At 42.2% G+C, this 16,053-nt stretch overlaps 1 protein-coding gene across 1 annotated transcript in view; it reads right to left on the bottom strand.

Annotated features, from left to right (window-relative positions):
- MAPK12 (mitogen-activated protein kinase 12) overlaps positions 1–6,089 on the bottom strand; it is a 37,435-nt gene extending 31,346 nt beyond the window's left edge. The window contains exons 1-2 of the mRNA XM_081957222.1: positions 5,746–6,089; positions 1,590–1,719 (exon numbers count right to left, since the gene is read on the bottom strand). Coding sequence (XP_081813348.1) covers positions 1,590–1,719; positions 5,746–5,861 — 246 coding nt within the window. The 5' untranslated portion in view covers positions 5,862–6,089. The remainder of the gene's footprint in view (positions 1–1,589; positions 1,720–5,745) is intronic.
- Between the last annotated feature and the right edge of the window lie 9,964 nt (positions 6,090–16,053).

The raw sequence follows: 16,053 nt of genomic DNA, 5'->3' as shown, positions 1-16,053 counted from the left end.
GAGGGCTGAAAGGACCAGGGGTGTGTTCCAAACGAACAGGAGAGGGCTGGACAGATTTACTGCTGCTGCCTGTGACACCTGATCGCCTTTTGAGGACGAAAAGAAATGCCTACGAGAAGCGGCCTTGGAGCTTTTTTGCTCAGGTGTCTTATCACTACCTGTGTCAGGCCGAGAGGCTGATTTAGAAGTCTTTTTGCCTTTAGAATGGGCCTTGACCTTGTCAGAGCTCTTATGCCCCTTGGGATCAGACCCAGGCCGGGGGGGTGGAAGCCTCCACCGTGATTAGAAGCCCCTAGCTCACAGCCCCCTCAGCAGTCGGGACAGCAGCCGATGCGTCTGCCATCTTAAAATGGTGGTTGAGAGTCAAAATGGTGTTTCGCACCTTTTTAAAACCGCAATTAGAGGCCCGCACTTCGTATGATCGTCCTTGGGGCAGAGTGCGGCTAGAAAAGAGGCCTGGGCAAATTTTAGCGCACACCCTCCCTCTCAGCACGATCGCCGTCGCGCGCTGCTTCTGTGCCTCTCAAAGCTGTCCAAGAACGCTGCTAAAGAGGCCTGACTCAGCCGAGTCAAAGGGCCGGCTCAGGCAGCTGCACAGCTCTACTCCCTCAGCAGACAATCCGGCCGGCTTATGGGTGGCGCGGCAGCAATTTAACAGCCGCTTGTCTCAAACTACGACCGATGCCTCCAAGTCGATGCAGCGACGATCTGACAGCCGTGCCTCTCTCTCCTCTCGCTCCTCATAGGTCGGGAAGCCTCGGCGACCACAAAGCAACGCTGACGTCGCTGCGAGCTGCACGGCACTTCAAAAGCCTCAAACACTCCGGAGCTGTCAGTTAATTCACTGAAGAGAGCCGCAGCTGATCTTTGCCAATGGAGATAAGCGGGGATCCGAGGCACCTATAGTGCCCTTCCCAAGAGCGCTGCGCTCTCTCCCACCTTGACAGAGGCTCTGGGCAAGCAGATGGCCCACAGGGCAAGCTATGGGCCCAGGCCCTCATGCTCCAGCCCAGATGACAGCTCAGACTAAAGTCTAGTCTAGTCCTGGCACAAGGTTGGAACAAATGCCAATAATTTATGAAATTATTTTATTATTTTATAATAATAATTATTATTATTATAATTTATGAGATAGAATACCAATTAGCTCAAAAGATAAGCAATAACACAACCGTCCTTGAAGTGGACTGAGTCGAAAAGCTGGGTAAGGCTAGCAACAAAGGGTGTGTCTTAACTAATCAGACTCAGTCCAATCAGACGGCGGATAATGTCAACCCATGCATGGATGCTACCTCCACCCCTATTGAGAAAAAAGAAGTTTATTTATGAGGGGCTAAACTAGAGTTGTTAAGCAGTGCTTGTCCAACTAGGCTTCTGCATCTTACCTGCTACTAATAAGTTGATGAGGAATAAGTGGAGGAATGAAAGGTTTTGCAAAACTTACTCATTTAGAATAGTAAAAAAGGAACAACGAGTCAGATAATCTAGAATAGATCCATGTTAGACCATGTGAACTAGTTCCTGCTAGGCTGCTAAATCAGAGTGCGCAAGGACTGTGGAACAAAAAGTTCGTTAGAGCAAGTACTCACATTTTCATGCTTCATGTGCTTCAGAAGACGCAGTTCCCGATAGGCTCTTTTGGCAAAAAGCTCTGATTGAAATGGGCGGTACAACTTCTTGATAGCCACCTTGCTTCCACTTTTCTGGTCAATAGCTGAACTTAACAGAGACAGGAAGAGTTGAATTAGATGTAAATAGAGAAGACATGTGGACCTGTCAAGCCAAAATAGCTACTGTATTAATCATCTAAGGTGGAAAGATTCAGCTCCTATCTTTAATTGTTCTACAAGGGTGTCTATGAATGAATAAGGATGGTTGTTCAAATGAGGTTACCTCTGCCCTGTTCTCCTTCTAAGTGTGGCAAGAAGTCTGCTTATCTTGGGAAAATTCTTCACTGACTGGAGGCTCACTCCTAGCGCCACCAACACAGTAACTACATGCTTCTTCCTTAATAATAAACTAGTCTGCTTATTTATAAGTTTATCAGCGTGAGAGGTGTATTGTAACAAGAAACCTGCTCAAGTAGTATCGTTTCTCTAATTGGCACTGACACCTCTTTTCAATCACCTTCCATCACCTCCTTTCAAGAGGAGCCAGAGAACTTCTGCATGAGAAAGAGATACTTTATCAAAGAATTAAGAACTCACCTCAGCAGAGTGTAATTACTTAAGATCATGTTCCATGTCAGAGAGAGAGAAGTGAGAGAGAGAGAGCTGTGTATGTGTGTGTGTAAGATAGAACAACAACATAATGTATTCTTTACAGGGGGTCATATGCCACTCCAATCCAAAAGGTTGAAGTGACTTAGATTCACCTCTACAATAACTAAACACCTGAGGAACAACCAAACATAACAAGAGGGGTTACACCATCCTCTTCCAGGGCCATGCTCTTGATGTGTTCTGAAAAGCCAATCGAATTTAAGGCAGTTAAAACTTGAAGGAGTTCCAAAGCATAGGGAACATGGTTCCTGGGGATGATATTAGGGGGCTGGGGATATTCTTTATATGGGTCTTATTGGACAGGAAGAAGCCACTGGGAGAAAATCCAGGTCCGAAGCCATGTAGGGTATTAACGGTAAATACCCCGACTTGCACTGAGAAGGAAACTTGCACTTGAGAAGGAAACATTTCCCAAAAGATGTGTTACATGAGAGACTCTAGATCAGTGATGGCAAACCTTTTGGGAATTGAGTGCTCAAATCGGAATGCGTGTGCATGCGCACGCGCTGGAGCTGGCTGGTGCACATATACCTGTTTTTTGGCTGTTTATGGACAGTTTGGGGGCCATTTTTCGGGCTGTTTTCAAACCGGTTTTTTTGGCCATTTTCAGACCATTTTTTTGTTTTTTTGCCAGTGCTAAAAACAGCCTGAATATGGCCTGGAAAATGGCCAAAAGCGCCCAGAAAAGGGCCTATTCTGGCACTCCGGCGGTCGGAATGCATATGCACGTCAGAAACCAGAAGAACAACTGCTGACAGCGCGCATGCCCACAGAGAGGGCTCTGCGTGCCACATCTGGCACCTGTGCCATAGGTTTGCCATCACAGCTCTAGATGTTATCATCACTACTGAAACTATGTTCTGGACCAGCTGAAGCTACCAAGGTGGTTTCAAGGATGTCCCACGTAAGGTATACCACATTAATTCAAACAGGTATGAGAAGGTGTGAGTGACTGTAAGCAGGACCTTCTGATCCACATGACTGAAGCTAATGCACCAGATATAACCATGCAGGAGTCCACGCAACCTCAATAGTAGCCTGTTTTTTAAGGAATTCGAAAACATTTTCAGAAGGGTAAGACTCTTTGTAGCTTATAGGACTTGGAAAAATTGAAAATTATGGGTTTCTGAAGCTGCAGGTAGCTACTTCAATTTTGCTTATTTAGATTCAACTAGATGGGCCTAATGCTCTTGTCCATAGCAGAATTTGGCCCAGAGGAATTAAGAGATGCAATGACTGCCTATATATAAAGAATAAAAAGAATCACATCTATGACAAGTGTTCTTTAGAAATTCAATTTCTATACCCCAAGAAATAATATGTCCAGCAAGGTGGAGGGGTTGGTAAATCCAGTAAAATATAGGTAATATTTAGTACTTGCACCCATTTATTCCAGAATACTGTGTGGTATTCTGCCCAATGTATCAATAACTACAGGAATGATAATTTCACATTTTTTTCATAATTACTCATTTTAATTGTTTAAACTTAGTATTTTGTATTTTTCCCTTATGTTATCAATATTGCAAAAATGACTCTTTTCAATTTTTGCTATTACGCAACACTGCGTCACATTGCTCAATTTTACTTCTTTTGATTTAGAATATATACTGGAAACTGGAAAGTTTAAAGGAGCCAAATATTTTTCCCCTTTAATCCCATTCAGAATACCTTTTTCCACATAGATTCACTTCCATTTAGTTTACCCAATGAATAAATTGCACAAAATGAGTCAGATATGTATCCACCTGGCCAGATAATAAGGCTACCCCGAAAGGAAAAATCTGGGCAGGCTCCAGAGTAATTCAAGATTGAAGTCAAGATTCCAATATTTTATTTTCCAAAATCTGTCAGAATTATAACTGGTCACAGAAGTACAGTTTTGTCAATGTATTCAAATTGCCAACCATCCTCAGGGCACATGCCAGAGGAAGTAAAACATCATTTTTTCCTATTTCCATTTGAGATCTGGCATCAAAAGAAGAGAAAAAAAACAGTAATTGATAGATGGAAATAATAGAATGAAGCATTAAAAGGGAAGGGAAATCAAGAAGGGACAGGATGTAATGTGATGTAATTCACACCTCATAGTGTTTTTGGCAGTAATATAGAAGCAGTTTTCAATTGCCTTTTCCCGAGTTGCTTTTTCAACTTCCCAGTATACCCTACAGCTATAGAATCTCCTGATGGTCTCCCATCCATAAAAACAAGTCCAATTTGTTTTTTTTAAAATCAGATTCTCCTAGGTTGGGTAGATGTTGGCTATAAATTATTGGAATTGGGTTTCCAAGAGAAAAATTGGCTTTCTGTTTATTTGGCTTTTGTTTTTAATTACTCCCAACAAGATATTCAGAATAACGGAATGACAGAATTGGAAGGGACCTTGGAGGTCTTCTAGTCCAACCCCTTACTCAGCCAGGAAATCCTATACCATTTCAGACAAATGGTTATCCAAGCTCTTCTTAAAGACTTCCAATGGTGGCGCACCCACAACTTCTGGAGGCAAGTTGTTCGACTGATTAATTGTTCTCTCAGTTAATTTCTCCTTAGTTCTCGGTTCTCTCCTCGATTAATTCATTGCAACGATGTTAAAAGGCTGAGTCATTTCCAGTTAGTAAAAATGGCATGTATTGCGAAAATATTTCGGGGTGGATGGATAGTGGTGGTGGTGGTAAACATTTCCCTTTACAAAGACCAGCCACATTTTTGCTGTTGTTGCAAAATTGTAATTTACTGCCCAAGGTTGTTTCAGATTTTCCCCTCTCCCAAAGATCGTTACCCCCCTCTCTGCCCCAAAACAATGCAGTAACTTTTCTCTCTCCTCCCTCCGCATTTTCTAGACAACATAGTAAAAAGAGCAGAATTAATTCAACCTTCAAAGCCATCCGAGGTCCTGCTAACACCACCCACTGGCTCTGGGTTCACTTTCAATGCCCGAAGGAGCGTGTGCTGCATCCGCACGACACGTTGTTAAAAACCTCTCCATCTGCACGCTAACTGAATTAACGGTACTGTTAACTGTGGATCATTGGAGTCTTTTTTCGTGGGTCCGCGCGTTAAGAATCAGAGTTGGAAGGGACCTCGGAGGTCATCTAGTCCGACCCCCTGTTCAAGCAGGAGATCCTTACAGAATGACCCCGGCTGATGCAAAGTGAGAGAAACCCAAAGACAACGGATCCCCCTCAGTACCCCAGATCCAGCGTATCGTGTGCATAGGTCCAACCGCAGCTCTGCGGAAGAAAATGCGCTAAGGTTGGCATTTCGCGAGCCCGCCTCTGGTTACCGGCTGCCGGGGAACGGCCTTATGATGTGTGCGTGTGTGTGTGTGTGTGCGAAGAGACCATTGTTCCCTTGCTGGACGGCGCCGGACTTACGGCCCGGCAGCAGTGCAGCGCTTCCTTCGGGGCTCTTTTCCTCTGGCCGCAAACCCAGGGTCGCCCGGTGTGCCTTGGCGACCACTTACCAGACGGCGCCGTAGGCTCCGGAGCCCACCGCCTGCAGCTCTCGGTAGCGCTCCCTCACTTCCCAGACGGTCTTGGTGATGTCCTGGCGGTAGAAGCCTTTCCTGGGGGCGGTCATCGCGGCCTCTCCCTCTTCCCCAGATCGCCCACGCAGGAGATGGGATTGGGGTGGGGTGGGGGGAACCCTGCGAGGAGCGTCAGCCGGGGGGAAAAAAAAGAGGGCGGCGGGCTCTTTGGACCTGCTGCTAATGCCCGGCGCGCGCAGGGCCGTTTGTGCGGCGGCAGCGCGCGCGCGCGCGTTTCCTCTTGCGGGGGGTCTACGGAACTGGGTTCATCCCCCCCCCCGCTCGCCCCTTGCCTGTTCCTATTCGCTTTCCCCGGGTGGAGGAGGAGGAGAGCCGCGCGGCGATCCCTTGGCTACGCGGAAAGGCCACGTTCGCGCCGCTCTCTCCGCCCTTCCTTCCGCGCTCATTTTTGGGGGGTGGGTGGGTGAGGGCGAGAGAAACCCCCGCGGTGTGGACGGGGACGGGGCCCACTTTCTGGCTCTCGCCTGCCCGTTGTTTAGAAAATGCCGCCTTGGGTTTGCCAAGTTTCAGCAAGGAGGTCTATGGTGGGGAAAGAAAGCAGCTGGTTGGAAAAGAATGGAACAAAAATGAGCTTTTTTTGGCGGGCGGGGCAGCCTTGGGATTCTCTCTCTCTCTCTCTCTCTCTCTCTCTCTCTCTCTAGCTGCTGAAAACGAAAGACATTATTTCTTCATGATTAACTGCCTTTGATGTCGTAACATAGGCATATCCCGATTAAAAAAAGCCCAGAAAACTGCTCCCAAACCCAGCCTGGCCACAGATAGGGTCTCCCCAGATGACTCGCTGTCAGCCTCCCCTCTAGTCTTCCTGCCCTAAGTATTTCCATTTCTAGGTTTATCAGATTTTCAAGCATGGGGAGGCTGCAATCTGCAGGCTAATTAGTTAGTGCAAGTAAAGCTGGCAGCAGGGAAGTTAGGGCAATTCAGTTTCCCCCCTTTGTGCCGCATGCCAAGGCCCGTGAACTATAAAACCATATCCTCTTTTTGTGGGTTGGTGCAACCCTCTTCTAGAGGGCTTGTAAACTGAATGCCATGCAAAGCCAAATAGGGGAGAAACATATGTTGGATATGTTTGACACCTTGAATTATTTGTAAAAATAATAAAAGGCAGGATATAAATTCCTAAATAAATCCCAATCAAAGTAGGACATGCGGTGAACCTAATTTCCAGTTTGCAGGAACTTCCTTGGATGAGAGCCCTTCTGTCCACCATCATATTTAACTGGAATGAAGCAGGTTGATGTACAAGTAACATATTGTGCAATTGTATAAATTAAGTCAGCAGTAAATTTAGATTTGTTCATAAACTGCCCTGGGATTATCTGAACCTCCACCAGCCCATTATGTTATCCAAAACCAAAATAAAGATGGCAAAGTTGATTTTGTGTCATTCAAGCAGCCACATAGATTTTTCTCTGTGATGATCTGTCCCTAACCTGGTCCTGCAACTTTCCCAATGATGCATTCCTCACTGTTGTAACTCAGCCTGATTCTATGGCGATCATAGGAGGAAACCTCTTTTAGTCTACAGTTGGGGGGGGGGGGAACCCCGATAGCACTTTTTCTTTCCAACAAATTCAGTTAAAAGGGCATAAGCTTTTGTGAACGGCAGCTTTTTCATCAGAAATACAGAGTGCTAGATTGATGTGAGGCGAAGTGCATAGTGGCGATGGAGAGGTGTTTATGCAGATAACACCCACTGAGATGGTCTGAAACTTTTTGAAGTATGTGACTTCAGCAATCTCTTGCTTAGTGAAATGCTAGTTTTCCAAAATACCATGTTTCCCCGAAAATAAGACAGGATCTTATTTTCTTTTGCCCCCCCTAATTTTGCTTGGGCCTTATTATCGGGGGGGGCTTATTGGTTTGGGGTTGCCAGGTGGCTGCTCTCTTGCGAGCGGGAGCCCGAAGAGCCAGGCATAGCCTCAGGGGCAAGCGGCTGTGCTGCGCTGTCGCAGCAGCGCAACAAGGCCACCATGAGGTGACCATGCTCATGAGCAGCCGCCCGGCAACGCCCCTTTCCAGCCAGGCAGAGCGCCACTCACCGACCCAGTAATATCCCAAAGGCGCTAAGCCACGTGGCGCTCTGCCCGGCTGGAAAGAGAGATTGCACGAGCACTTGTTCTGCCTCCAGCTCGCATGCCTCCCTGCCTCACCATGCCCAACTCTCCCTGCAGGGCTGGGCCAGGGTGCCACTGCGGCCCCGCTACCGCAGCCCCCCTGCTGCCCCGCTACGGCCGCTACCACCACCATGCTCCGAGCATAACTGGTTTCCAAACTCCGGAGATCCGCTGCCGAGTCGTCCGGCAACTTGGAAGCCGGTTATGCTCAGAGCATGGCGGTGGCAGCGGGGGCGCCCTGGCCCAGCCCTGCAGGGAGAGTTGGGCATGGTGAGACAGGGAGGCACACGAGCTGGAGGCAGAACAAGTGTTTGCACAACTTCTCTTTCCAGCCGGGCAGAGCGCCACGCGGCTTAGCGCCTTTGGGATATTACTGGGTCGGTGAGTGGCACTCTGCCTGGCTGGAAAGGCGCGTTGCCGGGTGGCTGCTTGTGAGAGCAGCAGCCCGGCAACCCCCCGCTCCAGTTGGGCACAGTGCCACCCACCAACCTAGTGGTATCCCAAAGGCGTCAAGCAATGTGAGCGCCTTTGCCCTCCCTCCCCCCGTCTTGCGGCTTTGCGCCTTTGGGATATCGTTAGGTTGGTGAGTGGCGCTCTGCCTGGCTGGAGGGGGGGTTGTCCAGGGGGCTTATTATTGGGGGAGGGCATATATTTTTGCCCACAGGAAAAATATGGCATGGTCTTATTATCAGGACATGTTGTAATTTCGGGGAAACATGGTAATCATCTTGAGGTCTGCTGCAGAATGTCCTAGGAAGTTGAAATGATGTTCTGTTCTAAGGATTTGTGATGTGCTATTGCTCTTTTCATAAGAGAGGTTAATTGGAGACTTCTGAGATTATCACATAAGAGCATGTAGGCAAAAATATGTTCCACCCATTTCTTGACTGGGGAATTCAATTAGGCATAATAGCCAAGAGAAAAATCAAGAAGAACAAGGATAGCCAGGGATGTCTGTAGTATATGGTCAAAAAAGGCAAGATGGCAGCCATGATAGGAGGATTGAGGTCCCTTTTTAAATGTGCATTGCTCATGAAAAAAAGAGTATGGAAAAGGGAATTATATCGACAGGAACTCTACCCCAGATTTCAAGGTATGGAAGAAGAAAAAAGGGGAAAAACGATGGATTTAAGGAGAGAAAATTTCTCAGAAGCACGATTGACAACCAAAGATAAGCTGATTAAAATAACAAATGGAAGGCATTGAGATTACTTAAGTGATGCTACAAGCAACAAGCTGCGGAGAGAAGTCCACAAAAATGTTATTAAGGAAATAAATAGAAGATCAATTCCACAAATGACAAAAGAAATAAGACTGTATTATTACTGGAAGGATACAGGCTGATATATGAAAGATGATAATTAAAAAATAGTTAATTTTAGTAATTAGTGATTAGTAATTTAGTATCTCTAGAGTGCTATGTTAAATAAATAATTGATAAGGATAATAAGGTACATACATGTGTTGGTTTGATGAGAGGAAATTTAATATAATTAGCGAATGAATTTCTGTTAATAAATAATAACTATAATAATAACAATGAAATGACAAGGGATATAGTGAACAATATATATACTGGCTTAATAAAAGGAATTGGGATATAAATTGTAAACACTGATTTGGAAAGGAGGATTAGAAACCTTGTTATTAAACATATTTTTTACTTAGAACATGCGATAAAGGGGTAATGTTATTAGCTGATATTTGAAATAATTAATGAAATGCTACTATGTGGTTGTGTTTTTAATTTTGGACTATTTCATCCAAAAGGATGTTTAAACAACCACAGTCAAATGAGAAGCGTGGAATGTTGATAGTAAGATATATAAAGATTTTTGATTTAAAATATACAATGTGATATGCACTATAAATAATAACTGTGGAAGAGATGCATGAAAGTGATTTATAACCAATCGACACACTACTACAATATGATTAGTGATTAGTAATTTAGTAATCTTTAGAGTGATATGTTAAATAAATAATTGATAATGATAACAAGGTACACACGTATTGGTTTGAAGAGAGGAAACTTGATATAATTAGTGAATGAATTTCTATTAATAAATAACAATTATAATAACAATGAAATGACAAGGGATATAGTTAACAATATATATATGTACTGCTCAATAAAAGGAATTGGAATACAAATAGTAAACAGCGACTTGGAATAGAGGATTAGAAATTTTGTTATCAATCGTAATTAATTCTTTCTTAGAACATGTTATAAATGTGTAATGTTAGTGGATGATATTAGAAATAATTAATGAAATGTCATGTTGCTGTGTTTTTAATTTTGGATTATTTCATGCAAAAGGACGTTAAAACAATTATAGTCAAATGAGAATTGTGGGATGTTGATAGTAAGATATATAAAGATTTTTGATTTAAAATATACAATGTGATATGAACTATAAGTAATGACTGTGGAATATATGCCTGAAAGTCATTTGTTACTAATCGACACACTTCTACAATATGTAATGAAAGATGATTCTTTTTTTTCTCTGTGTTGTGTTTGTTTAACCAAAAATAAAAAAAAAATCTTAAAAAAAAAGAACTTCAATTGCAACTTTGTGTTTGCCATATCAACTCTTTTGACCATATCCCTAAGGGTATCTAGTAATATAAGACAAATTTAGCATTTGCTAGTTTTCATTTACTTACAGTTTACCAATCTTGTCTCTACTATCTCTATAAAAAGTTAGGGTATAGATTATAAACAGAAGATAAGAACCATCTTAATCACCCAAAGTGTGTTCTCCAGCCTAGAGTTCTTAAATACAGTGTAATCTGTTATTGGTTTGACTTTTCCTAAACATGGTAACTTAAAAGGTGGAAAGACTAGGGTCTCTTTATTTTTTCCCTGGTGCTTACTTAAGAATGAAGCTTAGCGGTTATCCACACATAAATACTAGATAAAAACTCCTTTGTACACCTTACCTTGAATGATTCCTTCACCAAGAAGAAAGGTATTTGGGCATGTTATATTTAATCCACATGGAGCTTGCTTAAAGCAAGCCAAACTAAATCCCCTCCTGTAATCTTAGCTCATGATCCATCAAGGATTTCTATTGAAGTATGGCTGCTGTGACTATCCATGCCAAGGTTGACTTCAGTGTCTCAAGCAGACAGTTTTATCGCTGATGGATAGAAAGGCCGTCGTACAAAGTACTGCCAATATCTATTTCCTATTGTACCTCTGGGCTTATATGCTAGTTCTAGTTACAGAACAATAAATAGAAGATCCTAAAACAATCCTGCCTGAGTACAGCAGGTGCACAAAAAATATGACTGAACAACCTGCTTTAGTAGAATTGATCTTTGGCAAGATTTTCAAAAGTGTATTGCTTCTATTTGTTACCAGACTTTCAGTCAACATCATAGAAGTGGGATCATCTGATTAATGTTATTGAGGCTGGGAAGATAAACTAGAGGGGAAGGTGAAAGCCCAGGTTTCTATACTATATTGTTACGGTATATTGAAAATGACCTGGGCCAGGGGTTGAGTTTGATTGCAGCCTTTTCCTCCCTCTAGCCAATGTTGTACTTCAAGATACACATCTAATGGGCTGAGAAATCTGAGTAATATAGACAATAGGAAAGCAATAACTGGAGATAACAGAAATCTGCGTGGGAGCACCTTCCATCTGTAGTGTGCATATTTCTTTGGCAGAGATGATGTGTGCTATGCTTTGTTGCATAGTTTTAGATCAGGGATATATTGAATGAACTGTCTGTGGTTAAATATATATTCACATATACATACATATATATCTTTATGGAGAGGTGAGAGAGAGAGAATTAGATACATATAAATTAGATAAATACCTTCTAAGAAGATATATATTTCTAGTTCTTGGGTGACAGAGAGAATGACCAAATTTGTTGTACATTTCAGTATTAGGGCGTCTTTTAATAGTTGTTTTCTGCATTCCCCTTCCCCATTATTTCTGGGATGCTGCAAACTGCCAACTGAAGTTACTACTGCGTTAAGTCCAATGCAGTTAGTTTCTCCTTAGTTTTTATGTTTACACAAATCTCTTTACTATATAAGGATAATCTTGAAGGACAAAGATCATATATCCAAAGAGAGTGAAATAGTCCAAGAGATTTCTTCATATTTCAGAGTTAGTTTTTACTTTTCTTGCATTTATTCACTTCTGAAATTTATCAAAAAGTGTGAAAAGCTGACCCTGAAAAAGGGTTACTCGTTATAATCCAAGAAGATAAGATGTGGAAAAATGGATTTATGGTCAATTGCAGGAAGACTTTGAAGGAAGCAGATTGATTGTGGACCAATTACTCAAAAGAGTGGTAGTTGGATTCAGTTTACTGGTTATTATCAGCAGAGCTATTAGGGATATTTTAATTTGGATTTTTGCATGGATGTCACACTTGACTAGGTGGCCTACACAACTTCTTCCAGCAATATGGCTCTGTGGAAGATCCAATTTGACATGAGAAATGGTTTTTGTGAATATTTTCCTCCTACTTCTCTAAACTGCCACTATAATCCAGGGCCAACAGTGGTTAACTATGAAGGCAAACTTCCCTTTTGCATTGCATCTATTAATTTATTAAAAGAGAACTTGTACTTCTTTATTTGTATACATTTTATACGTGGATGATTTCTGTCCACTGAATGCAGGGACAGGATGGAAATATTGGGAGAGTTGGACATTTAAAAAAGGCATGTGCATACAGAAATGGATAAGCTAACACTTACAATTAAGGAAAAGAAACAAACTGAGTATTTTTTTGACCTGGGACTTATTTTATCAATGGGTAGCTGACAAAAACAGGAGCTAGAAAAGGAAATATATGGAAGGTCAGTAATAAAAGGAAGATATGTTAACTTAGTTAAACAAATAGTATGATTATTACTGTTATTAATATTAATACCATGGATATTAATGCAATGAATATTGTTATAAACATTTTGATTATTATTTCCCAAAATGATTTGTACCCAGACAACACACTGTTCTATTGAAATTGGAGTTTTTGTATACTATAAAATAAAATAAAAACATATTACAAAAAAAAGGCATATCAAGAAGGCATCACTGGCTGAACGATTGAAGTAATGTCCTTTTTAATCTGCACTCTGGATGCCGTGGGAGAGGGTTAGGAAGGTGAATATTTTAAGATACTGATTTTACATCTGCATGAATTTTTCAGCTGTTAGTGTGCCATTGCAATATACTAACTGCAGTTGACTGCTGCTACTCTGAACGAATTAGATCAGTTTGGGGGCTCTACAAATCAATTATATTTTAATATTATATCACAAGTAGCAATAATTAAAGTGCACTTTGCTGCACTCACTATATAATTGAACAATATGGCTTCAGCAGAGTAATTTCTGCTCAGTGACCTTGACCAATTTTCTAAACAAGGCAGTGTCAGTGTGCCTAGGCAGAGTACTTTGTTTACCTGTGAGCAATTAATCGTTAATACTGTGGAACATGGTAGAACCATTTGTTCAGCTGCCTTCAAATCCTGCCAAAATACAAAACAATTTAGGCTTGCTTTCTTGTGAGTTCACTTTAGAGGCGTCTCAAAAATGGAACGCTGTGTAGACACTTTATGGTCCTCACTGGCTTTGAGGAAGATGCTGAGTTTGCCCTTTCTGAGAATCTTCTTCCTCTTTTGGCTCTCATTGTTGTCAAAAACAAAAGCTTTCTCACTGCGTAACAGAGATACTCAGCGTAAAATCAGTTTTATGGTGGTTTTTTTTTGACATTTAATCTATAGTGAGGAACCTACAGTATGGCTGCATAGATGGTACTGACCCAGGACTCTTTGCTTCCTTCACTTTGGCCATGTTGATCAGAATGCCTGACCTAGTCTAGATGTCCAAGGGCACATTATGGTTCTGTTGCAGCATTTCTTTCTCTAATACTGGAGCTGAAGTCAGGAATGTCCACAGGGTGAAGTCAAAGAAGATGGCTTGGCAGAGTTTTGGTTCCACTATCACAACCATTATATTGCCTTATTTTTAAATCACACCCTGTGGGTGCTCCTGATCCTAGTATGCCATTTAAAATCCCAGTAGGTTAGGATATCAGAACAGCCCTGGAAATAAGCAATATTGGCTTCCATATATATTATACTGTATATTGCACAGCAAAATAAATACAAACATTTAGAGTAATGTTTTTCAACTTGTGCACCTTTAAGGTGGGTGGACTTCAACTCCCAAAATTCCTAATGGAAAGCCATTACAGTGGCTGGGGAATTCTGAGAGTTGAAGTCCACCCATCTTCCCAGGTTGATAAACATTTATTTAAAGAATGATTTGTAAACCTTGCATCAATGGGGACTGCTTGGTTAAAGTGCAAAAAGGAGGAAGTCAGAACTTAAATATTTATCTGTATAATCTGTAGGATTTTTAAATTTATTTTTAAAACAATATAGTGGACATTTTGGGATTAAGATAAACAATTTATACTTACATTTTTTATCATAAAAACAACTGGATATGTTTTGTTTAGTATTATTTACTAATGTCATATACAATTATATAACCTCAGTAATCATGTGTTCATTCAGAGACAATATTTTTTTAAAAAAGCACTTTTGTTTTAAACAAAAGGATTATGATAAACAGATCACACTACTGATGTACTTTTTCAAAGATGGAAATTTCTTTCTATGTTGTATTATTGCTACTTAAATTTTTAACTTTTTTTTAAAAAAGCTGTGGAAAAATGAAGTTCATAATTCACACTTGGTTATGGAATTCTCTTGGAGATTTCTGATTAGTCCCTTTTTCTCAGCCTAGTCCAGCGATGGCGAACCTTTTTTGGCTCGCATGCCACAAATGGGGGGAGCGCAGAGGGGTCATGTGCGGGCATGCCGCACCCATAATGGGCAACCCCCCAGGTGCATGCGCACACAATGCGCAACCCCCCCATTTTTACATGCTTTTTTTGCCCTCCGCAGGCTCCAGAGGCTTTATAGGAGCCTAGGGAGGGCGAAAAAAGCCTCCCCCGCCCCCCTGGAGGCCCTCCGGATGCTTCAGGGACCGTCCGGAGGCTTCCCTGAAGCCTTCGGAGCACTCAAAAGGATCCTCCGAGCAAACCGGAAGTGACTTCCGGGTTGCTCGGAGGGTCGTTTTAAGTACTCCGAAGGCATCAGGGAAGCCTCCGGACGGTCCCTGAAGCCTTCGGAGCGCTTAAAACCACCCTCCAAGCAAACTGGAAGTGACTTCCGGTTTGCTCGGAGGGTGGTTTTAAGCGCTCTGAAGACGTCAGGGAAGCCTCCGGACGATCCCTGAAGCCTCCGGAGGCCCTCTGGGAGGGCGGGGGAGGCTCTTTTTGCTCTCCCCAGGCTCCTATAAAGCCTCTGGAGCCTGGGGAGGGCGAAAAATGCCTTTTAAAAAGGTGAACTCAGGTACGCCAGCGCGCGCGTGCGCGCTGGCCAGGTGACAGGGCAGCGCCTCGCGTGCCCTGACAAATGGCTCCGCGTGCCACCTGTGGCACGCGTGCCATAGGTTCGCCATCACTGGCCTAGTCTCTTTCACAGAATTGTGATAGACTAAGACCTACAGATGCTACCTAAACCTGCTTAGAACAAAAGGCAGACTATGAAGGGGAAAATGGCATCAATTCATTTGCTAATTGACATTAATACTTAAACACAGTCATAAACATATCTTACTTCTGCTTGTGCGTGTTTAAAAAAGCTTATTTCCAATTGGATGCACAGTCTAATGTGAATATGTTTGCACAAGTAATTTCAATAGATTTATTTCCAAGCAAGTACAGAAAATTGGAATTGCAATTAGAAGCCGGTCTCATTGATCAATGACATTTACACCTATAATATTACAAGTTAATAAGTGGAGATTCAATACTAAGCCCCATAATTTTGAAAATAATTCCATTGAATCTGTTAACCCCCTATGCAGAATAAATTAATTGCCTCTAAGGCTCATTAAAATCAACAGGACTATTTCATCACAACTTGCTTCAATCCTATTCATTTCTATGAAATTTAAACAAAACTGCCATTTTTTGGATCAATAATGATAGGTTAGGACAGAGATTTTACTCTCTGACATTATTGATGGTTTTCTTTTTCACTTTCAAATACT

The sequence above is a fragment of the Natrix helvetica genome (genome assembly GCF_964273705.1).
Source record: "Natrix helvetica genome assembly, chromosome: 6".
Taxonomy (NCBI): domain Eukaryota; kingdom Metazoa; phylum Chordata; class Lepidosauria; order Squamata; family Natricidae; genus Natrix; species Natrix helvetica.
This window is presented reverse-complemented; position numbering and strand designations above follow the sequence as displayed.